Source organism: Cornus florida, unplaced genomic scaffold (assembly GCF_030987335.1).
Source record: "Cornus florida cultivar Cherokee Brave unplaced genomic scaffold, ASM3098733v1 CherokeeBrave_3.0.0_Hap2_Chr09, whole genome shotgun sequence".
Lineage (NCBI taxonomy): Eukaryota > Viridiplantae > Streptophyta > Magnoliopsida > Cornales > Cornaceae > Cornus > Cornus florida.
In genome coordinates this window covers 72,597,765-72,623,050 of record NW_026775579.1, presented here as the reverse complement: position 1 = coordinate 72,623,050, position 25,286 = coordinate 72,597,765, and the positions used below count along the sequence as shown (strand labels likewise).

The window sequence follows — 25,286 nt, the reverse complement described above, 5'->3', positions numbered from 1 at the left end:
GACAATATTTGCACTGTTATTCTCAAGATTCAAAATCGCATTGTCACGCTTGGCAAAATACATAAATCCACCATGCATGTGATATTAATCCCTATTTTTCACATCAAAACAAAGACCACCTTTGTTAACCTCATTATATATATCACATTCCCATTGACAATGTCTCGAACAGGATATATATATATATATATATATCTACACACACACACACACATACCAAATTCACATTAACAATGTCTCTTAACTGGAAATGATAACAATGATCAATCACATCACTATACTCGTTCAATAATTTCACCTTCAGACTGGCATCGTACTGGAGTTTTTCTTTTTTCCTCGGAAATTCAAGATCATAATAGAGTTAGGGACTTGAAAAACAATTTTGATTTATTGAGTTTGAAATGTCCGAATACAATTTTCTTCCTATTTCACGAAAAGATATTTGCAGCTAGATAGAACATGTAATAAAATTTGAAAGAATGCTCATTCCATCTATCGGAAAAATAAGCGCAGAGTATATTCTACTTCACGGTATATTCTACTTCAAGAATCTGTATAACTAGAAGTGCAAATAACAATTAAGCTGAACCTTTGATAAGCATGCATATGACATAATAGTGCTTTTTATTTATTTTATACCACATGTACATATGCAAAATTTCCAAAAAGGAAAAAATAATATCTTAGCAGGATCACAGGAGTTCGGGTTGTTTAAGAAACAAGCCTTTTGTTTTCCGGTTGAAGATACCAGGTCCATAGCTAGTTGAAACCATGTCGAAAAATAAAGGAAATTGCAAAGAAACAAATAAGGTTATCGGTACACTAGCTAACAACGAGACTGGAGCAGCAGCCCATTGTATTCGTTCATTGAGCACAATAACAAGAGTGGAACCAAAGGCTACCATCATGGCGGCAATAGATAAGAAAAGGGTGGCAAGACCAATTGTCAATCTCCTCGGTAATGACACGAGGAAATCTTCTTCCGCATAGCGTGAAGTGAGGATGCTTAGGAACACTAACACCGAAGTAACTGACAAGAATAGAGATAATGAATCTGATATAATGAAAACCATAAAGGAGTTATTATGTAAGAACATAGGTTTCCCTGAATCATTATTGGTGCCACCTGGTAACGTGAAGGCTGCCGCAAACATAACAGTAACAATGAGGGTGGCCACGATTGTACAAGATGTTGCTGTATCTCTCATCCATTTTTCCCCTTCTTTGATTATTTTGTAGTGCCATTTCCAGAACAAAGCTGGAGGTGTTTCTCCACTATCGTTGGCAAGAATTTTTTGTGAAGATGGTACCACCCTCTCCACCTCCTATCATAATTAAAACGCAAGGACAACAGAGAAATGTAAGTTCGAAAGTACTTACAGTCAGGCTACAAGCTTTGTTCCACTATTTATATAAGTTTATGAGAGGGCTCAAAGACACTACTAATCACATCAATAGGTAATACTGCAGTTACAAAATAAAACTATTCTCCAAATGGATGGGAATGAATTGCTCCAACCTAAGAATCCCATCCCCACTTTTTAACGTTTCTATTGCAACTTTGCAAGGCAGAATCCAATCAACCCCCATCACGCTCTGTAACAGCAAATTGCATCTACCTAGGACAGTTTTTTTAGAAGGTTCTGCCAAATCCCTCAAAAGTTGTGGTCTACCTACACCCCACCAAACAACTCCTACAAGATGTCTAACATCTGTATCATTCTAGGTTTTCTAATAAGGTTTATAAATCACGGTTATAATTCTTTGAGAAATAAGCTTTCCCAAAGAAAGTATGCTGCAGGAGATTTAAAAATTTACTCATGTAAAATGTCATCTATGGCATGAAGTTCCCCAAAAGTAAACTAAACCACGATTTACTCAAAATGACACTCTATGACCAGAGCCAGAGGTTTAGATTATTATATAGAAAGTGAAGAATGGATTACCTTGTACCATTGTAGTTCTCTATGCACTTCCATAGCTGCACCTGGAGCATTACTGAATACCTTCCAGAACTGTTGTTCTCCTTGCTTTTCCGAGTTTCTGTCTGGTTTCCCTATGGTTCTAGACAATACTACAGGACATGCAGCTATATGTAGCATGCTGTCCGATTTTACTACAATTTCTGTAATTTTGTTTCTTTTTGCAGTACTTAAACCATAGAACAGGTTCCATATTCTCTCCTGACGGCAAGCAATAGCTATGTGAAAAATGCTTCCACTTTCCTTATTCCCCCATAATAAAGCAGGATTGGACCTCAGAACTTCCTCAACAAATTCAGTATTCCCACATTTGATGGCTCTTTTTATCGCCTCGAAGTATGCTTCAATCTGTTTAGGATCAGAAGTCGAGTTTGGATGACACATCTTTTTCAGTAGTTCATGGGCTTGGATATGTTTGTTCTTCATATTGAATATTTCTTGCTTGACATCTACAATTCTTACCCAAGAAAAAATAATTTAAAAATACTTAAAAATATTACCAACACAGTAACCATATAAACAGTAGTATTCTACGTACCAATGACTTTAAGAACATTTGACATTAGTCCTTGCAGACAACGGAGCACTGTTATGCATAGAAAAGAACAATTATCCCATCAGAATATATCTAATTCACATTTTGAAAAGATACAACAAAAAATGAGTTTGAACCCTGGCACCCTCCTTATATAGCCCCTCAAGTTACCAAGGTTAAGATGTACCAACGCAGTACAATGGCATCTCCTCTCCTTTCAAACCCAAGGTTAAGACAACCAATGATATGTATGCATCATAAGTCTTCTACAGATACACCTATGGCGGGATTTTAAATTCCAAGGGCAATGGGAACTACCACAAAGGTGCATTTAGGGGAGAAAAATATTTGGCCCAAATGCTGTACGGCGCAGACAATATGGGACGTTCGGAGGGGTTGAATCAATACAGGCCTAATCTTTGGCATAATTTGCAAGAAGTAACTGACCTAAAAGAGTGATACAAACAAAAATGATGATCCCAAGCTGTTTGTATAAATTTACACAAGTAAATGTGCATAGGCAGTCCGGTTAATTGGGTCCCAGATAGCATAGGAGGGACCTAGTTTTGTTAACATGGAAGACAATTCACCATCCACATTAACTCTCTAAACTCATTGCAACCACTTTTCAATGCATCCTAAATTCAAGCAGACACGCAAAGTTAATGATGAGTGAAAGATTCCCTACCATCTCATCCACACACAGTATGGCCATTATGAGTTCCTTGTGATGCCATTTGGTTTAACCAATGCGCCAGCAGCTTTTATGGACTTGATGAACCGTGTGTTTAGTGCCTATCTTGATGAGTTTGTGGTGGTGCTCGTTGACGACATTCTCGTGTACTCATCTTCGGAGGAGGAGCATGAGTCTTACTTGAGAACGGTGTTACAGATCCTTAGGGATAACCGGTTGTATGCCAAGTACACGAAATGCGAGTTTTGGCTATTGGAAGTGAAGTTCCTTGGACATGTCTCGAGAGGAGGAGTTTCAGTCGATCCTTCAAAGATTGGAAGCAGTGATGGATTAGGAGAGTCCAAAGAGTGTGTTTGAGATTCGGAGTTTCCTTGACCTACCCAGCTATTACCGGAGATTTGTAAAGGATTTCTCGCGTTTAGCGGTACATATGACATGACTTACCCGCAAGGGAATCAAGTTCATATGGAATGAGTCTTATGAGCTAGCCTTTCAAGAGTTGAAGAGCAGATTGACTTCAGCTCCAGTTTTGATCAAACCCGAGCGTGGTTTAGGTTTCGTGATTTATTTTGACGCTTTGCGCGATGGTTTGGGATGTGTCTTGATGCATACAGAGTGGGTAGTTGCTTATGGGTCTAGACAGTTGAAGTATCACGAGCAGAATTATCCGACTCATGATTTGGAGTTGGCGGCAGTGATTTTTAACTTGAAAGGGTGGAGACGTTACTTGTACAGAGAGAAGTTTGAAGTTTTCTTCGACCACAAGAGTCTCAAGTACCTTTTCTCGCAAAAGGAATTGAACTTGAGGCAACGACAATGGATAGAGTATATGGAGAATTATGGTTTTGATTTACAGTGTCACCCGGGAAAGGCCAATGTTATGGCCAATGCCTTGAGTAGAAAGTCACGTGGGACTATGGCTAGCATTGCCATTTGGAAATGGAAGATGATGGAGGATTTTGCGGACATGGGACATTATTTCAGTGATGATGGTGCACCAGCTACTTTGTTTAGCTTAATGGCTCAACCAATTGTTAGCGGGGTAAATGAGGCACAAAAACAGGATGGCAAGATGGAGTCCGTTTACACTTTGATTTTGGGTGGCGAGATTGTGGAGGATTAGACATTGCATTCTAATAGAGGTCTAAGATTGAAGGGGAAGATGTTTGTCCCTAGCCTTGTCGTAATGGTGTTCTATGGGAGTTTCATCACTCTCAATTTGCAGTTCATCCAGGTGATACTAAAATGTATCACAATTTGAGGTGCCAGTTTTGGTGAAATGGTATGAAGCGGGATGTAACGCAGTTTTTGGCCAAGTGCCTTACTTGTCAGGAAGTGAAAGCCGAGCATCAGAGGCAAGCGGGTTTGTTGCAACCATTAAAGCTAGCAGAGTGGAAATGGGAGCACATTACCATGGATTTTATGACAGGATTTCCGAGGTTGAAAAAAAGGAATGACGCCGTTTAGGCTATAGTCGACAGATTGACAAAGGCAGCTCACTTTTTGCCTATGCAAGTGTCTAATGATGCTGAGAAGCTCAGTAGGCAGTATGTAAAGCAGATTGTCAGACTTCATGGGGTTCAGTGTCCATTGTTTCAGATAGGGATCCCCGATTCACTTCACGATTTTGGCAGAGTTTTCAGGAGGCTCTTGACACAGGCCTGCATTTTAGCACTGCATTTCATCCTCAGACTGAGTCAAAGTGTACCATTCACATATTGGAGGATATGCTATGAGCTTACATTTTGGATTTTGGAGGTAGTTAGGAGGATCACTTACCTTTGGTGGAGTTTGCCTACAACAACAGTTATTAGGCCAGCATTGAGATGACACCGTTTAAGGCGTTATATGGCAGAGCTTGTAAATCTCTAGTTTATTGGACTGAGGTAGGAGAGATAGCTACCTTAGGACCCAACATTGTCATTGAGACCACGGAGAAGATCAAGTTGATTCGGCAACGGTTGGTGACAACTCATATTAGACAGAAGAGCTACGCCAACCGAAGGAGACGACCATTGTCGTTTGAAGTGGGAGACCCTGTGCTTTTTAAGATTGCACCACGCAACAGATTGATTCGTTTCAGGCAGAGTGGCAAGTTGTCTCCTATGTTCATTGGGCCATTTGAGATCTTGGATTGCGTTGGTGAGGTTATTTATCGCTTGGCGTTAACGCCACAGTTGGATAGGATTCACAATGTCTTCCCATATTTATATGTTAAGGAAGTATGAACCGGATCTGTCATATGTCTTGAGATGAACAGATGTGGAAATTGATGAGGATGCATCCTATGAGGATGGACTAGTTCAGGTTCTCGACACTAAAGAGCAAGTATTGAGGGGCATGACCATTCCTTTGGTCAAGGTTTTATGGAGACACCATGGCGTTGAGGAGGCTACTTGGGAGCGGGAACAAAAGGTTCGTTCTAAGTACCCGGATTTGTTCACGACTTCAGGTATGACTTGATTTTGGGGACGAAATCCCTTTAAGTTGGGGAAGTTGTGAGGACCGGGGTTCTTTTCCCATTTTCCCACAGTTATATTATTGCATTTTTCATTTTCAGGTCATGTGGCCTGGGTTGGGTCAAGTGTTCAGGAATAGATACTGACACTTACCATTTTTTTTGTTGGGGTCACATTCATCATTCATGGCACTTATGGGGCATTTTATACACATTTACATATTTATTTGTAGCATTAGGGCTTTAATGCATTTTGTTTATGATGGTGGGGCCCGGTTTGACTTGGTGAGGATTGTGTGGCGGAGGTTGTGTGTGAGGTATATATGATATATGTTTATATGTGTGTAGAGAGAGAGAGCCCAAACCACTCTCATCTCTCCTCTCTCATCTGATCTCTCTCTTTTCTCTCTCCCTCACCATTTTTCCTTTTCCTTCAACCCTTCATGCCTTTCACCTAGATGCTTTAGGCTTCTTGAGTTGCCTCAGAAGAGAAAACCGTAAGGGACAACAAGAGCAACAAAACCCTTGTTTTTATTTCGGATTTAGAGCACATTTCTCTTTGGAATGTCTAGGGTTTGCTCCTAGACTTGAGGTAGGGGTTGTTATGATTCTAAACTAGGTAAATTTTAGGGTTTTATGGGTTTGGTGCGTGACATAGTATCATACATGCATATGTATGCGTGGATTGAATTAAAGTGTAGTCTTGATGATGTAATTGCATGATATGAGTGTTTCAATGATGCTTTGTATTGAAATCCATGTATATAATGCTTAATTGACTCACTTCAATGAATGTATGAGATAACTTTGATGATGCTTTGTTATTTGACCTACTTGTGAAATTGTTCTTGAAAGTATGGTTATGTGAAGTTAATTGGGTTAATGCTTATATGAGCTCAAATGACTATGTTGCCATATTAAATGTCATTGCATTGGATAACATGCCATTGTAGAATTTCGGACTCTAGAGCATAAGTTGCATGATCTTGTGAGGTGCAATTTGGGTATATTACGGCATGTGCTACCTTGTGGAAATGGGATGATGATTTTTGGGATATACTTGAAGGTTTGTTACATTGAGAATGCAAAAGCTTGGCACTCGCGGGTGAAACATGAGTTTTCCCAATTTTTAGTGGCCACTCAGCTAGTTCCAAGCTCGTGGGTGAAACATGAGTTTCCCTAATTTTTAGTGGCCACTCAGTTAGTTTCAGGCAGGGTTAATAGCCCGGGAAAGACTATTTTATATTAGGCGCATAGCTTGTCTATGTAACCGAGAGCGTGGGTGTGTTCCGAGTAATCCCATTTGTTTGATTTCGAATCTTACTTTCAAGTTGGCATTCATGTGGTATTGCAACTTGTGACTTATACTTATTTCACTGTTGTGCTTATGTTTACTTAGAGTGAAATGGATGATCTTGTTATTACATGATAGTATATGATGCTTCCTTCTAGGTTCCCTTGTGACTATACGTTAGGAAGTATGTCCCATTGCATTGTATAGCTCCATCACACTTTTAGGACTCGAAAAGACGTAGTTTATTTTCATGCCATACTCCTATGGAGCAATTCGTTGCTCACACCCGTTGAATTCATCTTTTTCAGTTAAGGACATTGCCCACGAGGGTCTACCCATTCCCTAGCTCGGATGAGGCTTATGTTGGTGTTTTTGCCATGCTTAGTATAACATATTTTTTTATATGTATTCTTGGGACATGTAACTTAGTGACATTTGGCTAATTGTAATATACTTTTGAAGAGGAAAATGGCCCGGGAACTCACTTACACCTTTTGGAGCTCCCGAGTGATTCCTATTTTATCATCTATGTATCTGTATTCGAACAAAAGATGAACTGAGGCCATAAGGCCATTTCGTTTTAATGCATAGTATTCTCTATGAAATTGCACACTTATCATGTATTTGTACACACATTTTTGGGTTCACAATAACCATGTCATGATCCCAGACTTAGGCATCGTTTTTAGACCCTTTGGATTGCATATATGCGACTTAGACAGACACTATGGCCTTAGCATCATGAAAAGAACATTTCTGGCTGACCTGGGAACTTTCGGTTGGCCGAATGGAAATACTGGCCGACTGGTATCCTTCCATTTAATTTGAACAGTGTTGGCAGAGAGCATCCATTCTAGGATTCCTCAACCAGTCGACCGATTCAAGTTTCGGCCAGCCGGTTTGAGGCCGGTTGGCCATTGACTTTAGGCTGACTTGGACCTTCCTTTGAGCTACTCCTTGACTAGTTTAGGCTATGTATCGATGATTTAGGGTGTTAATCTCTTCGGTAAATGACCATTTTGACCTTAGCTTCAGCATTTCGGACTCGGTGTCAGGTCGGGTTTGGGTTTTACCCATTCATGCACCAGAGCCTAGGATTTGGGGCGTGACACAGAGAGCGTAGGAGGTACCTAGTTTTGTTAACATGGAAGACAATTCACCACATTAAATCTCTAAGCTCATTGCAACCACTTTGCAATGCATCCTCAGACAAGCAAAGTTAATGACATGTGAAAGATTCCCTAGCATCTCATTCACAAACTATGTTTTGCTCACATTCGATAAAAGTGAGATGGACTTTCAAGTACCATCCCCCCAACCACAACAACCAACCCCCCACCCCCCCCCCCCCCCCCAAAAAAAACCAAATATTCATGCATGTAGAAGATTACTTTCAGATTCCATGCAATGAATGCTGCGATAGCTTTATGTGATGATGCCACAACTATCATCTATATGTATATTGCTACTTGCAATGTAAAATATGAGCCGCCAAAAACACATATATATATTATGCTATGGTTATCGTTCAATTTAACAATATTAGCTTTACTCTGATGTATCTTTGGCTAGGACCTATTGTAGGATCCCAAACTTTTTCAATAGACACACATGACAAGGTTTCTTCTATAATGGATGCAAGTATATGTGACCAATCAAAAAATTTCAATGAAAAACATTGGACAATTTGGCAGAGAAAAAGAGAATATACCCATTAAATATACTATATCTTTGAAGCCTTTGAAATTGGAAAGATAAAGAGATCTGGAGGCCACAGGAAGATTTTCTTCATCCTGCTTATTATACAAGCCATTAACTGGTTGAACATCCATACCTATCAGAAAGAAAAAGCTGATATCATTTAAAGAGAAACGCATTTTGAAACTTATTGCATTAGTACTTCATTCAAATATATATATATAAGTCACAGTATCAAATTATCAATACTATGAAACAAATGGTAAACGCAACAGTTTTAATCACTCTAAGTAAGCATGTATTTTAACAGCCAATAGAAACTTACTCCATTATCTGTTATATAACATCACAAAACTAGGAATAATTATATAAAAAATGCTGGTGACGGTTGCAACTGATGTCCCTCAGCTAAGGATGAGGTGGGTACCACAAGACTCTAGATCTGCAGCACTGTCTCTATATTTCTCCATTACACTAAACAATAAAACTTGCAATCAAAATCACTACTCCATGAAATCCTATTAGGCTGATAGCAAGATCAGCAGAGTGGCTAGACTTAGGAATTGTGAGGCGAGATATCAAGCCATCATGTTATAGTTAATTGCCATCATGTTATAATTAATTTTGGAGGAAATACGCTTTCACCAAATTTCAATTGCCTGCCTGTACATTCAACACAAACACATAAATTTTGGAATGTGCTCAAACTAACCTCTTCCCTTAATGACAACGAAGTGACAGAAATTGGATGTGCATTACCCTTAATTTTACTCTTTATATGTATAAAATTCCATAAACACCATCATCATCACCTTATAGTCACCATATGCTATTGCCAAACCAACACTACCACCACTTCATAGATCTTCTCCATCATGAACCCCACCTCTAGTCATCACCACCTCCATTTCACCATTTCTCCCCAGCCCTACCACCAGTACCACTTCACTCCACCATTAAACCCCACAATATAATCATATATCTATGCACATACATACGTATTTTCAATACATATATAAATAATGTGTATTGTGAGAGGCAGCTAACCTTTCAAAAAGTGAGAGAGAGAGAACACGTTCAACAATCAGAGAGTAGAGAGAGCCAAATATCCAAGTAAAAAACCACCAGACCTAACAAACCAACCACAACTAAACTCATCCCATCACCACCATAACCCTGTCGTACTACTAAAATCAACCCCATTCAACCAACCAACCCACCCAGATCACCATAAGCATAATTCAATTATATGAATAGAATTGCCTAAATTTTTAATTTGATATCCATAAATGTTGGGGTCTCATGATTTTGGTTCTAAGGTGTGTATAAATAAACAAACACACACACACAAACATATGTATCATATAATGTATATACATACTCAATTGGTGGCGAAATGTTTTGATGTTGAATGTGCTGGTGATGGTGGTGTTGCGTGCCAACTTATTTTTGCTATAGAGAAATTGCATGACAAAGGTGTTGGTGATAGTTTGGCTAATGGAGGAAGTGGTGGTGGTAGTGTTAGTTCTTCTTTTTTTTCCCTTTTCTACTTTGGTAAATATAGTGACTTCATTTAAACAAACATTAAAAATGTCTGTTTAGGCTTTAAGGCCATATAAAATTCAATTGATATTACGGCCTTCTAGCCTTCTCATGAGCTTCAACTGCTAAGTCTCCCAGATATCTTTCTAATGTTACACCATTCTATCGGATTTACAGTAATACAGAATATCTAAAGTAACAGTGCTACTTAATGATGCTATTAGAGCTATATATAGTACTTAAGGAACAATAGAAGTTGTATGGAAAATGTTAAAATCACTAAAGTGTAGCATCACTGGGAGGTTCCCCATATAAGCACATGTATCAAAACTATAGCTTTGACTTGAAAGGGAGATCAAACCTCCAAAGACAAATTGATAAAAAGTGGTGACAACAGTGGTGCGTTTTCTCATAGAGAGAAAGTGAGTGGAAGTTGTGACGGTGGTAGTGGTTATCATTAATGGTGGTGATGGTGGGTTTATTTTAGGGGCATAATATAGGTGGAAGTGGTAATCTTGATGAGTTTGGTTAATGGAAGAGATGGTGGTAGATTATGTTCGTAGAGAGAGTAAATCGAAAGAAATGGTGATTGATTTGGTTCATGGAGGTGAATACTATATAAAAATATAGGTATTATGGTAATTTAAAATTTCCACCTATTCCATCAGTCAAATATGTTTTTGTCAAGGATTTGAAGTGTTGAAAAATTAACTATAGGAGGCGATATCAAATTCAGACCTAAATTCAGGGGGTGAACATGTAATGTATCTATATTTTAAAGAACAACCTTTGAGAGTACAAAACAATAAGCATACAACCTTATATCAAAAGCCAAAGCATAATATTGTATAACTTATTATCCATTACCACACTAACTCATTCAACCAACAAATGCCAAGCAATAGTAGTTGATTTCCAAGAAGAAAAAATGTTCTTTCCACCTTTCCTACTTTTGCTTAACATTGATTTGTATAAATTTTAGGAAGTAATCAGAGGATTTGAATTAGGATGTCTTAGATAATACTTCTTTTATTGGTAAGTGGATTTAAACAATACTTACAATACTAAAACAAGTTTTTAGATTATATATAAATTCAGGGGGTGAACATGTAATGTATCTATATTTTAAAGAACAACCTTTGAGAGTACAAAACAATAAGCATACAACCTTATATCAAAAGCCAAAGCATAATATTGTATAACTTATTATCCATTACCACACTAACTCATTCAACCAACAAATGCCAGTAGTTGATTTCCAAGAAGAAAAAATGTTCTTTCCACCTTTCCTACTTTTGCTTAACATTGATTTGTATAAATTTTAGGAAGTAATCAGAGGATTTGAATTAGGATGTCTTAGATAATACTTCTTTTATTGGTAAGTGGATTTAAACAATACTTACAATACTAAAACAAGTTTTTAGATTATATATAAAATAACATTTAATTTACATCTAGATGCAATTTTCAAAAGATTCAAATTAGAATGTTTAAGTTTAAATGGAATTCTAATTACACTTTAATGTTTAAAAGATGTACACAGATATAAGAGGCATATCAAATATTCATAGAGAGAGTGAGATGATAAACTAGAGGCATTTACAGTTGTACATCCATCTTTTAAGATTTCCAAGTCGATTTCTGCTTGAGAAAGGAAAGGGCATCTCTGCCACTGTATATAAGGCCATCATACCCCTGCCAAGCCCACCAGATGCCAATTCCGGATTGATTTCCAGCATGTTCAGTGCAAAACCTGTGGATGTAACAATCAGTTAGAGGTGTCTGTTGAATGTGCACAATCCCAGAAATGCACAAGGATAGCAGCTGTATATATATAGTGTCATCTAAGGTAGGTCATCCCCATGCAATTTTCCGATATTCATGCATAAATGAACTTGTTTGATCCATCAACATAACTTTTTATTAGAGTCCAGATGCTTACCATAGTTCTCACCCAAAATTGAATCAGTGAACATAGTATATATTCTATAATCTGAAAATTAAACAATTAGAGACCAATCAATAATCATTGTTAACTATAAGAAAGAGAAAAAGATGTTTCATTTTCATATATAATGACAAAAAATTTATGATGCTCACTAAGGTAATCAAAGTCAGACTGGGGGATATTAACAATTCTTGGGATTAGGTCCTGTTGTGAAGTCACAGAATGTAGATAATTAAACATCTTTGTGTTGCCAAAAATTGCAGCCAGGGTGACCGGGATATGTCCATTTCGATCTGTGATTTTTACCAATTCCCCATGGGTTTCCACCAATGCTTTCGCTATTCTTGTGTTTGCACCTCTAGCAGCAATATGAAGTGCTGTGTCACCATCATCTTGCGCAAATTCCAAAAATGCAGGATTAATCATCTTCACAAGTTCCTCCACCAACTGAACGTGCTCCTCGGCAACAGCAATATGAATAGCTCTTTCCCCTATCGTGGAAATTGGAACTGATATTGCATTTGGATCTTGAACCAGAAAAGCTTTGACACTTTCCAAGTCACCATTCACCAAGGCCCTATGTAAGGGTGAATATTTAGTTGTATCTCTATCAATCTCTGATGACCTGCAATAGGGTGCATATGCATGCCGTTACTTACAGGATTTAAGACCTAAATTCTAGTGTATATCAAGTACAATTATTCTCTCATTCTCAAATTTTACAACAGAATCTTAAAAACAGATAGAAAGACAAAAGTTCTAAAATAATATTCACTATTCTCAAAAGAATTGTTCTGCATCTGTAACCTCTAGTGTAAAATCATAAGTAAGAATATCATTTTCCTATACTAAGAGATTCGATTTTTCTACAACTGGAACGCATTGCGCTACTCGATCCAGAAATTTTTTTGATACTTGAATAGACCTGAAGGATGGGTAGAGGTGAATAGGCCTCTTGAATTTTTCCCTTATTTACACCTTTTTTTTTTTTTTTTTAAAACAAGCAAAATTAAAAATATATGTCAAATAAAGCACAGAAGCACCCAATACAGAACTACCTACCCAATACAGAACTACTTGCACAAAGAGAAGACCTGCATACTTCCATCGAAAATATTACACACACACGAGATATTTCACTTAAAAAAACACATACATTGTTGCTTCAAAACATAGGAGAACTCCTATTCATTCAGTAATTACTAGCATTAAACTTTGGCAAGATAGGCAATAAGATCTGATTGTTCAAGCAATTCTACACTGTTGAATTTTTACTAAAATCGTGTTAATTAGACATCAAATTGACTATTATCCACTATCATATATACGATTACCAAAGGGTTCATTCACGAAATCGAAATGGGTAGTCCAAAAATTATTTCAAAAAGGGTTTTCGATTCAGGGTCTCACCCATCATAGCGTAGATGTATGTGCTCATGCCGAAGCTCTTTGCTCTGCTCTCTGAGTTGAAAATTGAAACGAAAACAAGGGGTTTTTTTTTGGACGACGACCACCAAACCATCTCAGTGTTATACAAAGCGTGTGTCGAAGCTCGTACATAGGGGAAGCGTTTGCTGGTGCAATGTGCGAGGTCAAGAACACGAAAGTGCGTGTAATTAGTTCTATTAAATAAAAAAAAAAACTAAATTTAAAATCATTGTTAAAAATATCTAAAAAAAAATTAAATTTATATTAATGTATATTTTTATCATTATTAGGTAGTACATTACTCACAATTAATGATAGTTTTGTGTCAAAAATTGAAAGCGGACATTTTTATCATTATTACATTACTAGCATGTAATTTGCCCATTTGTATTTTTGTAATTTGTTTTTTCTTTTTCTTTTTTTTAAACCTTAGCATAAACTCACACACCCATTACAATAATCCCCCTAGAGGAACTCGAACCTTGGAGCTTCTTCTTTTAAAGGCAAAGATATACCACAAAATTACAATAATTGTGGACCTTTTTTGAAATTCTTTATAAACCCATTTTGTTACATATTTATTTATGTATTTGTATATATAATAACAATAATAATAATAATAATAACAATAATAATAATAATTAATTACCAATAATAATAATAATAAGGCATTAGTAAACTTGGTATTAAACATTATTTTTTTAGAGTTATCACTATGACAAGGTAAGGTATCAAACTATTGTATTTCGAGAAATAATAAAGAAGTTTGAAAACACAGATACTTCTCTTAAGGTGTTGTATTGGTAATTAGACACTTTTCGAATACGTAGATATTATGCGGACATGTGTTTAAAATTTTTTTTTCTGGTCAGATACAGTTGAGATACGGCATGGACATGACAAGGATATATTTTAGGCACTTTCATAATATACTCAATTTTAAATATATTATGGGTCAATTAAAAAATAATATAAAATTTAAGAAAACAAAAATATGATTATTATTTATTTATGATTATATGAATAAAATGACAAATAAGTAAATAAATTTATATATATAGAATGATATATTATTATTATTATTATTATTATTATTATTATTTTACGTATCCATTTCATACACGTGTCCTTTTTCTTTTTCTTTTTTTTGAGAATTATTGTAGACTGTATCCCTTATCCACCCCACTGGTATAGAAGGAAACTAAATGGGTCAACTATACAAACTAACTAGGCAATTATGTATTAATACGAAGTTGATGTCATAATTTGCTTTTTTTCTCTCATGCCAAGTTGTTTGGTCTCCAAAAGTCTTTTAAAATGTCATTTTCTTTTATTTTCATAGAATTTGCAACAACTTTGGCAATCACCATTTCCAAAAAATTTAATCAACCAAAACCCAAATGGTTGGTTACAACTCTCATTTCAGATTTTCCCTTCTATTACTCACACTCCTACAACACACACAAATAGCCGCCAAGAACTCGATCAAACTCTTCCCTGAAAAAGTAAATAAACATTTTATATATATATATATAGGATGAAATTCGTGAGAGCCTTAATCCACCGTCCAATTAAAATCCTAACATTTATGAAATTTTCTCACACATTTTATTTGTTATCCTTGAAAGGTCACCTGCTAACAATCATGTTTTAAATTTAGTGATTATTCATTTTTTATTGACTTTGTGATCACTTTCAGGCAATTTTAATTAAGTATGATCATTAAAATCTAATTTTTCCTAAGATATGTCTATTTATTTATTTGATTGTGACCTTGCCATTGATTCTACCATTAATAAAATGTCATTGTCGAGATTGAGAAATACAATTTTTGCAGTGTGGATTTTTTTTCCCCTAAAAATAACACACCTACACATTTTACTTTTGTAGATATTTCAACTCTCAATCTTTCATTTTTAAAAGTAGGATAAATACCACCGAACTACAACCCTTGATAGTATATAGCACCTAGTGTAGCAACTTTTTGCGAACATAAAAACTAGTCGAAGATAATATTAAAAAAAAATAATAATAATCTAGTTGAGGAGATTTGTCAATTTATTGAGGGAAAATATTTTCAATTTTTAATTAAGTTAAATATTATTAGTTGATTTTTTTTTTTTTTACTTTATTATTGTTTAAAGTTGACCCACCGAAACAAATTTATGGCTCCTCCCTAGATGCAAACATGACTTAAAAGGGGTAAAGATAGAGACAGAAATAAATATCAAACAAATAATTTCTGAAAAAAAATAAGAATATAAAAAAGAAAAAGAAAAAAATGCATAATATTTAAAAACTTACTATAAAATTTCTTACATGGTTACTTAAAAGTGGCCGCTCTTCCTCACTTTGATCCTCTTTGGGAAATGTATATCTTAAGTGGTTTAGATTAGGTCCAACGCTTGCCCTTTATAGTAGTAGTAACTAGTAAATAGCTCTAATATTCCTCTCTTCGGGCGGATACAGTAGGAGTTCTTCTTCTTCCTATCTTTTCCTAAAAGTAAAATTCTTTTCTTCAAATCACGTGTAACAACAATATAACTGTGCGATACAGCTGGGACACACGTGAGAGTCTTAGTAATTACTGAATTAGCGTGGAGTGTTAGTAATACCTAAATGGAGTAGTTTTGTAAGTAATTAATGCATATATAATAATATAAGTGTGTCATATAATTCGAAGTGTAAGTAATATATTTATATGGAGTGAAATCATTTGAAAATGGTGAATTAGAAAAACAAATTCACAAATCGTAAAAGTTAAATTAACAAATTTTGTACAAATCACAAATTCGCGTGCGAAACTTAAGAACGGAACTCTTTGGATGGATTGGGTGACTATATATATACTTAAACGTTGATTTGGAAGGGAAAAAAAAAAAACTAATTAAATATTGTATTTATCTTCTTCTTTTTGGATACAGACACTGCACCTGTGCGTCAAGAGGGGGTTCTTTATGTTCAAGTAAACAATACCCTCGTTGGAGGCTCCTCAGTCGAAATTTGGCACTATATCAACCTTTGACAATGAGAGGTTTTTGTTTAATAGCCTTTGCTTCTTCAAGAGGATCAAATGAAGAACAGTGATCGAAGACTTATTATCGAAATTATAGCTAAAAAGTAAAAACTGGCACTACATTAATCTCCATAGTATCATTGGTCTGATAAAGTTTGTGAAAGCCTTAATCCACCGTCCAATTAAAATCCTAACATTTATGAAAAAAATTTCAAACTTTTTAATTGTTTAACTAAATTATTCTTGAAAGGTCACTTGTTAACAATTATATTTTAAAATTGGTGATTATTCATCTTTTCTTGACTTTGTTATCACTTTCAACAATTTTAATTAGATATGATCACTAAAATATAATTTTCCCTAAGATATATCTATTTGTTTATTTTCTTGTGATCATCTTGCCATTGATTCTACTAATTGTCAGCTACAACTCTTAGTGGTATATTTAGCAGAAATATGTATCTAACATATAATTTCTGAAAGAAAAATAAAAAAAATAAAAAAAAATAAATAAATGGGAATATAACAACAACAAAAGCATGATATATATAAGCTTACAATAAAATGGCTTACATTGTTACTGAAAAGTGGTCCCTCTTCTTCACTTTGGTCCTCTTTTGGAAATACTTAAGATTAACTGGTTTAGAATGGGTCCAACACTTGCCCTTTATAGTAAGTATTACTAATATTCCTTTCTCTTCAGGCAGATATAGAAGGAATTCTTATTATTCCTATCCTTTTCTAAAAGTAAAATTCTTTTCTTTCACTTATAACAATATCGTGTTTATATATACCAATCTTCGGAATTACACTATATATATATATATTGTTATACATTGATGAAAGTTCAATAATTGGTCAGTATTGTTATTGTAATGCAATCTGAGATCAAAATCTTATCCGGCGCAACAGTAAAAATGTTACAGAATAGTGAGAATAGTTTGAAATATATGTTACGAAAATGTTAGGAAGTTCGGTGATCACTAACAATAAAAAATCAATCAATTTTGCCTAGTGATGGGTTAGTTGGCCAATGATGGTTAACTCAGTATAGGGGCCCAGGTAAACCCAATGAGAAATTGTTATTTCGTATTAATAAAAAAATTAATGCTTTGTTCGACGGCACCAAATCGAACATCTTGAATTTAGGATTAGAGAAAATTTAGTACAAATTTTGAACTAAGCATTTTTCTAATTCTAAATTCAAGGTACCAATTCGATACTCCCAAACATAATATAAGGAGTTTTCATTGGGAGTAGTGTAAAACTAAATATACAAGGGTAAAAAAATTTCCCCAAGCCCTCTTAGAAATTGATGGACAAAATTTTTAGAGGGTCAGTTTTGATTAGATAAAAGTAATAGTGAGAAGTGAAAGGTAAAAAAAAATAAATAAATATACGAAAAATAAATTTTTTTGCCTAGCATGAATTTTAATTTTTTGAAAGTTATGAATTTCAAAGTTTAGATAACATGAAAGTTACAATAAAATGTAATGTTTTACCTATATTGTCCTTATTTTTTATTAAATAAGATAAAAAGTCTAAATACAAATACTTTGTCTTTTTAGAAAATAAAAACAATATAAAAATCGAAATAAATAACTATGTAAGACATTTTGAGAGATATATAAAGTATTATACTATTAATATAAAATGTTATGCATAAACACAATTTAGTTTAGAGAGATATAAAAAACAAAAACAAATTTTCTTGTGTTTTTTTTAAAGAAAAATTTAAGGGGAAATTAAGTGGTTATGAAAAGTTACTTTTTCTCAAAAAAATTCTTTTCATGCTGACCAAAGTAATATTTTTCATTTCTTTCTAATTTCGTCTAACCAAACTAAGGTGTTGTTTGATAAATTGAAAATTAAGCACTGAAAATCTTAAGTGCTGAAAATTTTAAACGTTAACTAATAAATAAATATATATTTATATATTTTTTGAATTTTCAGCATTCAATAATAAGTATTATCTCTATCACTTGAAATTTTAGCTTATTTTAAGTGTCACTTACCTTTTTCAGTGACCTTCAAACGTACTTAATTGGGAAACTGATAAGTGTTTAATCATTTCAACAATTTAAAATAGATAATGAACTCAACAAAAATAAATAATAAAGAGGGGGGGAATTTCTGTTATTTTATTACTTGCTGATTAAACACACACACACATAAAAAAAAATTTAAAAAAAATAAAAATAAAATAATGATGTTTCAAGCTAATTAACATTAGAAGACAAACTATAGCTTAATGAGGAGTAAAAGAGTCATTTACTTTGGTAATGTCAGCAAAGTAAAACATATACTGTATTTATTGTTGTTTCATGAAATAAACTGTCATAGTTTTCAATTTCATTTATGCTTCACCTTCATCTGCCCTGCTTTTGTGTTTCATTATTTGTACAGAATATAGACAAGAATGACGTTGATAATGTATACGCACTCTGTCATGTTTGCCCAATAGCTCTGTGAGCTATCAACTAAAGCCAATAACATGTCTCAATTATTGTAAATTGCAGTGAGGGTGAGTGGGAATTGTTCATCTACATTTTCCATTAGAAAGTTGTATAAATTTTTTTTGTTGTTGACAATTTCTGAAAATTGTTTTAAAAAAACTGTTTAAAAAAAAAAAAAAATTACACACACGCATGATTTCATATAATTGTCTTTTGTAGTTTTCTGAAAATTGTTTTGAATTTTTTGAATTCATAAAAATTGTTTTTAAAAAATTGAACCAATCAGATCCTAAGTTTCTTTTTATTTTTTCAAAAATAAATAAATATATAATTTATATATAATCACAATATACACACACACTCACATGTATAACAATTACTACTTACAGAAATAATCAGTACATACCACATGCTGTAAAAACAAAAAACAAAAAAGAAATACATACTACAGAATTGAAGTACCTAGATGGACTGTTCTTACATGGGATTAAGGAAAAGCTGAGACTCCTCTTCACTTTCGTCCACCTCTGTAAGTTTATAATTATATAAAATAGGTTTAGGTTCAACAGTTGCCTTTTATATTAATATATATTATTCCTTCCTCTTCCGCCAGACAAACAAATAAAAGTGTTAATTCTTCTCACAGTTGATTCTGCCTTGCTCTCCAATTCAGGACATTATTTTTTTTCCTGGTAATGTGGGAATTCTAATGCTTGGACTATGATATTTTTTCACACATTAATTAAACGGTGATGATCACTTCACACAAATTTAACTTTTTTTTTCTTTACATATTCACTTTAGCTATACTTCTGAGTCTTGTGATTTAGATATATATATATATATATATATATATATATATATATATATAAATTTAAAAAAATATATACTCCTATTATACATACGTAGTAAACAAAGTGTACAAGCCCCAAAAAGGGAAATGGTTAGCCCAAGGAACTAACCAATAAACATAACATTTGCAAAACCCGAAAAGGGAAACCAGGCCCAATTGGTTGGAGGGCCAACCAGCAGCATTTCAAATGGAGTAGACCGTTGGAACAGAGCAGCAGATCCTCAATCCGGAAACAGCCATTTGAGGCAGGACTCCTCAAGTTTGTTGATCAGGTGGCTTCGCTGGTGTACGTCTAGCAACCTGTGAGTCAGTGAGGGAAGTTGTCATTTTTAAATCGGAACTGAGTTCGGCGAGAGTTTTTCTTCTTGAAGATCCTTGCGTAGTTGTGTTCAAACCGGACATTGTAAACAAGGGATGCGAGGGCGAGTCTTGAAACGAGCTCTGACCAAGATGAAGGTAGAATATGGATTCTGCAACGTGTTCGTAGAAATGACCACAATGGATTGACAAAGGAGCATTTGAAGAACAATTGATCATGGGACTCGGGCTCACTGTTACAGAGAACACAGTGTTGAATTTACGAATGATGTGCAGCTTCGGTTCAGGGTAGGGAGGCCATGTTGGGGTAGATAAGCTGACGCAAAGGGCCTGAGTAACATCAACATGTAAAAACATCATAAGCAAATTCTGTGTACATGTTGACCCAAACATGTGTTAGAAATTTGTCTAAAATTCATTTATGACATGGCCAAAATCTATTGGCTATAGAAGTGTAACGATGAAGCTTCCAAATTAGCTTCCAAAGGAAGCTCAGAAATTCTTGGACAACAAGAATAATTCTTGGGCAACAACAAGAAGTGCCATTTGGCTTTCAAAGAAAGCTTTGAAATATGCTTGGACACCAAGTATTTTTGGGCTATATATAGCCTTGCACTCAAGAGCGGATCTAAGGGTGGGTGAAGCTGGGCTTCAGCCCACCAAAAAAAAATAATAATAATAATGGTAGCCCAGTCCAAAGTTAACCTAGTCCAAAATTAGTCCACCCTATTTAGAAAGGTTGGATCCGCCCTTGCTTGCACTCATTCGATGAATAATATCCAAGCAAGAGACAATATTCGGATGAAGAGAGTCTATTGGTTTTGTGTGTGTGAGGAAATCCTTTTGTGTGTGCTATCTTTAAGTGACACTTGAAGCTTGTCTTTGAGTGGATTTTTCTCTCCGTGTAAATCATATACTATTTGGGTATTTCTTGAGAGTGTTGTGTGAGTCTTCTTTATAAGTGAGTTAGTGATATGAGAAGAGAGATTATTGTGAGAAAGAACTAAAAAGTTTTTCAGTTTGTAATCTTCTTCTTTATAGTGATACGAATCATTACCGTCCGTGAATGTAACCCTATTTGTGAGGGTGAATCACGTATTTACAAAAACCTCATTTTGTAAATTAACTACCACCACTCATAATAGATACTCGAAATGGTAAAAGGATGCTATCTCCAGAACCTGGGAGGGAGGGATAGAGCAAACCTAAAAAATATTAATCCCTATTTTCCACATCAAAACAAAGACCACCTTTGTTCACCTCATTATATGTCACATTCCCATCAACGATGTCTCTAACAGGATATATATATATATATATATATATATATCGCATTTCAATTAGCAATGTCTCCAACTGGAATTACCAATGATCAATCACCTCACACTAGTGGTTCAATAATTCCACCTTCGGACTGCAACATACTCGATTTTTTCATTTTCCTCAAAAATTCAAGATCATAATAGAGTTAGCGACTTTAAAAACAATTTTCTTCCTATTTCTTGAGTTTGAAATGTCAGAATACAATTTTCTTCCTATTTCACGAAAAGATATTTGCAGCTATATACAGTAATAAAATTTGAAAGAATGTTCATTCCATCATTCAGGAAATAAGCACACACTATACTCTACTTTAAGCTTCCGTGTAACTAGAAGTGCAAATAACAATAAAGCAAAACCTTTGATAAGCATCTAAATGACATAATAGTACAATTTTATTTTTATTTTCTTTTTCTTTTTTCTTTTTTTGTATATTGCACATATATATATATATATATATATAGGGAAAATTTCCAACAAGCAAAAAATTAATTATTATCTAAGCTGGATCACAGTAGTTTGGGTTGTCGAAGAAACAAGCCTTTTGTTTTCCGCTTGAAGATGCCAGGTCCATAGCTAGATGAAACCATTTCGAAAAATAAAGGAAATTGCAAAGAAACAAATAAGGTTATCGGCACACTAGCTAACAACGAGACTGGAGCAGCAGCCCATTGTATTCGTTCATCAAGCACAATAACAAGAGTGGAACCAAAAGCTACCATCATGGCGGCAATGGATAAGAAAAGGGTGGCCAGACCAATTGTCAGTCTCCTGGGTAATGACTTTAGAAAATCTTCTTCCGCATAGCGTGAAGTGAGAATGCTTAGGAACACTAACACTGCAGTAACTGAAGAGAATAGAGATAATGCATCTGATATAATGAAAACCATAAAGGAGTTATGCCATAGGAACATGGGGTTCCCCGAATCATTACTAGTGCCACCCGGTAATGTGAAGGCTGCTGCAAACATAACAGTAACAATGAGGGTAGCCACAATTGTACAAGATGTTGCTGTCTCTCTCATCCATTTTTCTCCTTCTTTGATTAATTCATAGTGCCATTTCCAGAACAAAGCTGGAGGTGTTTCTCCATTATCATTAGCGAGAATTTTTTGTGAACACGGTACCACCCTCTCCACCTCCTATCATTATCAATACGAAAGAGAACGGAATAATGTCAGTTCACAAGTACTTACAGTCACGCTAAAAGCTTCGTTCCACTATATATATGAGTTTATGGGAGGGCTCAAAGACACTAATAATAACATCAATAGGTAATATTGAAGTTGGAAAGGAAAACCATACTCCGAATGGATGGGAATGAATTACTCCAACCTAAGAATCCTATCCCCACCTTTTAGCATTTCTATTGCAGCGCAGAAATCAATCAACCCCATCACGCTCTGTAACAGCGAATTGCATCTACCTAGGCCAAAGTTTTTTGAAAAGGTTCTGCCAAATCTCTCAGAAGTTGAGGTTTACAACAACGAGCTAGGGGATTATAGGAGCTAGATCTTAAAAAGCACCAATATATGTTAGAACCTACAACCCATCAAACCACTCCTACAAGATGTCTAACATCTGTATAAACCTAGGTTTTCTCATAAGGTTTATAAATCATGGTTTTTATATTCTTTAAGAAATAAAATATTTTGAAAGCTTTCCCACAGAAAGTATGCTGCATGAGATTTAAAAATTTACTCATATAAAATGTCATCTATGGCATGAAGTTCCACAAAAGTAAACTAAAACCAGAGGTTTGGATGATGATATAGAAAGTTAAGAATGGATTACCTTGTACCATTGTAGTTCTCTATGCACATCCATAGCTGCACCTGGAGCATTACTGAATACTTTCCAAAACTGTTGTTCTCCTTGCTTTTCCGAGTTTCCATCTGGTTTTCCTAGGGTTTTAGACAATACTGCAGGACATGCAGCTATATGTAGCATGCTGTCAGATTTTACTAGAATTTCTGTAATTTTGTTTCTTTTTGCAGTACTTAAACCATAGAAGAGGTTCCATATTCTCTCCTGTCGGCAGGCAACTGCAATGTGAAAAATGCTTCCACTTTCCTTATTCCCCCATAATAAAGCAGGATTGGACCTCAGAACTTTCTCAACAAATTCAACATTCCCACATTTGATGGCCCTTTTTATCGCCTCAAAGTATGCTGCAATCTGTTGAGGATCAGAAGTCGAGTTTGGATGACACATCTTTTTGAGTAGTTCATGGGCTTGGAAGAGTTTGTTCTTCATGTTAAATATTTCTTGCTTGTCATCTACAATTCTTAACCAAGAAGAAATAGTTTAAAAATATAAAAACTATTACCAGTACAATAACCATATAAATAGTAGTACTCTACATACCAATTACTTTAAGAACATTCGACATTAGTCCTTTCAGACAACGGAGCACTGTTATGATAAAAAAGAACAGTAACACCGTCAGAATATATCTAATTAACATTTCTAAAAGATACAACATAGAATGAGTTTGAACCCTAGCATCTCCTTATATTGGCCCTCAAGTCACCAAGGTTTAAGACCAAGTTCTATGGCCCAATGGGTTTCTCCTCTCCTTTCAAAGCCAAAGCTAGAGTGTTCGAGTCTCCCAAGATCATTGTGGGAGTTACAGAATATTTGCCAGGACACAAGAAGAGAAAAAAAAGTTACCAAGGTTAAGATGACCAACAATACGTATGGGTCTTCCACAGAGTACGACGGGATTTTAAATTACAAGGGCAATGGAAACTACTACAAAGGTGCATTTAGGAGAGAGATATTTGGTCCAAATACTGTATGACCCAGCCAATATGAAATGTTCAGAGGGGCTGAATAGATACAGGCCTAATATTTGGCATAATTTGCATGAAGTAGATGACCCAAAGAGTGCTACAAGAAGTCATGATCCCAGATAACATAGGAGGCACCTAGTTTTGTCAACATGGGAGACAATTGACCATCCACATTAAACCTCTAAACTAATTGCAACCATTTTGCAATGTCATCCTCATTTAAGCGGACGAGCAAAGAGGATGATGAGTGAAAGATTCCCTCGCATCTCATTTATAAAAAATGTTTTGCTCACATTTGATAATTTGAAATGAACAGATTCCTCTGTTTCTATATTCTTCTTTTATAAATATATGTAAGTTGACATGAAACCAAATATCTGAGTCTTTTTCAGTAGACACATGACAAGATTTCTTCTATAATGGATGCATTCATGACCTTAAAGAAAAACATTGGACAACATGGGAGAGAGAAAAAGATAACATACCCATTAAATACATTACATCTTTGAAGCCTTTGAAATTGGAATGATACAGAGATTTGGCGGGCTCGGGAATATTTTCTTCATCGCAGTACTTATTATAAAAGACATTCACTGGTTGAACATCCATACCTATTAGAAAGGAAAAGAAAGGCTGATATCATCTAAATAGAAACACATTTTGAAACTTAAGATTATTAGTACTTCATTCAAAAAGATAAAAAAAATGTCACACTATCAATACTACAAAACAGATTGTAAATGCAACAGTTTTAATCACTCTAACTAAGCATGTATTTTAACAGCCAATAGAAACTTACTCCATCATCTGTTATATAACGTTACAAAAGTTGGAATAAATATATAGGAGAAATGCTGGCGACAATTGCAACTGATGTCCTATTACGCTGATAGCAGGATCAGTAGAGTGGCTAGACTTAGGAATTGTGAGGCGAGATTATAAAGCCATC

At 34.9% G+C, this 25,286-nt stretch overlaps 2 protein-coding genes across 3 annotated transcripts; both read right to left on the bottom strand.

The window, feature by feature from the left end:
• Positions 1-554: 554 nt before the first annotated feature.
• On the bottom strand, positions 555-13,769 carry LOC132274384 (uncharacterized). 2 transcript variants are annotated; one of them, XM_059775654.1, is made up of 8 exons: positions 13,562-13,769; positions 12,304-12,776; positions 12,146-12,196; positions 11,807-11,956; positions 8,675-8,797; positions 2,521-2,568; positions 1,947-2,431; positions 555-1,325 (listed from the first exon to the last, which is right to left on the bottom strand). In XM_059775654.1, exons 2-8 carry the CDS (start codon positions 12,575-12,577, stop codon positions 693-695), a joined length of 1,764 nt encoding a protein of 587 aa, XP_059631637.1. In that variant the 5' UTR covers positions 12,578-12,776; positions 13,562-13,769; the 3' UTR covers positions 555-692. The 2 variants fall into 2 exon arrangements, with proteins under 2 accessions (XP_059631637.1, XP_059631638.1); XM_059775655.1 differs by having other exon boundaries at positions 11,897-11,956.
• Positions 13,770-21,507: 7,738 nt separating this feature from the next.
• On the bottom strand, positions 21,508-25,108 carry LOC132274383 (ankyrin repeat-containing protein ITN1-like). Its single transcript, XM_059775653.1, has 4 exons — positions 24,823-25,108; positions 23,910-23,957; positions 23,337-23,821; positions 21,508-22,684 (listed from the first exon to the last, which is right to left on the bottom strand). The coding sequence occupies exons 1-4, from the start codon at positions 24,944-24,946 to the stop codon at positions 22,052-22,054; spliced, it is 1,290 nt and encodes a 429-aa protein (XP_059631636.1). The 5' UTR covers positions 24,947-25,108; the 3' UTR covers positions 21,508-22,051.
• Positions 25,109-25,286: the final 178 nt, after the last annotated feature.

Excerpts from the sequence above, each read along its gene's own strand:
- LOC132274384 (XM_059775654.1), bottom strand. The coding sequence starts at position 12,577 with ATGATTAATCCTGCATTTTTGGAATTTGCGCAAGATGATGGTGACACA. Across the intron at positions 8,798-11,806 it reads TAAAAGATGGATGTACAACT|GTATGGATGTTCAACCAGTT; the intron begins GTAAATGCCTCT and ends TCTTTCTGATAG. Across the intron at positions 1,326-1,946 it reads GAGAACTACAATGGTACAAG|GAGGTGGAGAGGGTGGTACC; the intron begins GTAATCCATTCT and ends TAATTATGATAG.
- LOC132274383 (XM_059775653.1), bottom strand. The coding sequence starts at position 24,946 with ATGGATGTTCAACCAGTGAATGTCTTTTATAATAAGTACTGCGATGAA. Across the intron at positions 23,958-24,822 it reads AGATGTAATGTATTTAATGG|TGCTCCGTTGTCTGAAAGGA; the intron begins GTATGTTATCTT and ends TTATCATAACAG. Across the intron at positions 23,822-23,909 it reads GAATGTTCTTAAAGTAATTG|ATGACAAGCAAGAAATATTT; the intron begins GTATGTAGAGTA and ends TAAGAATTGTAG.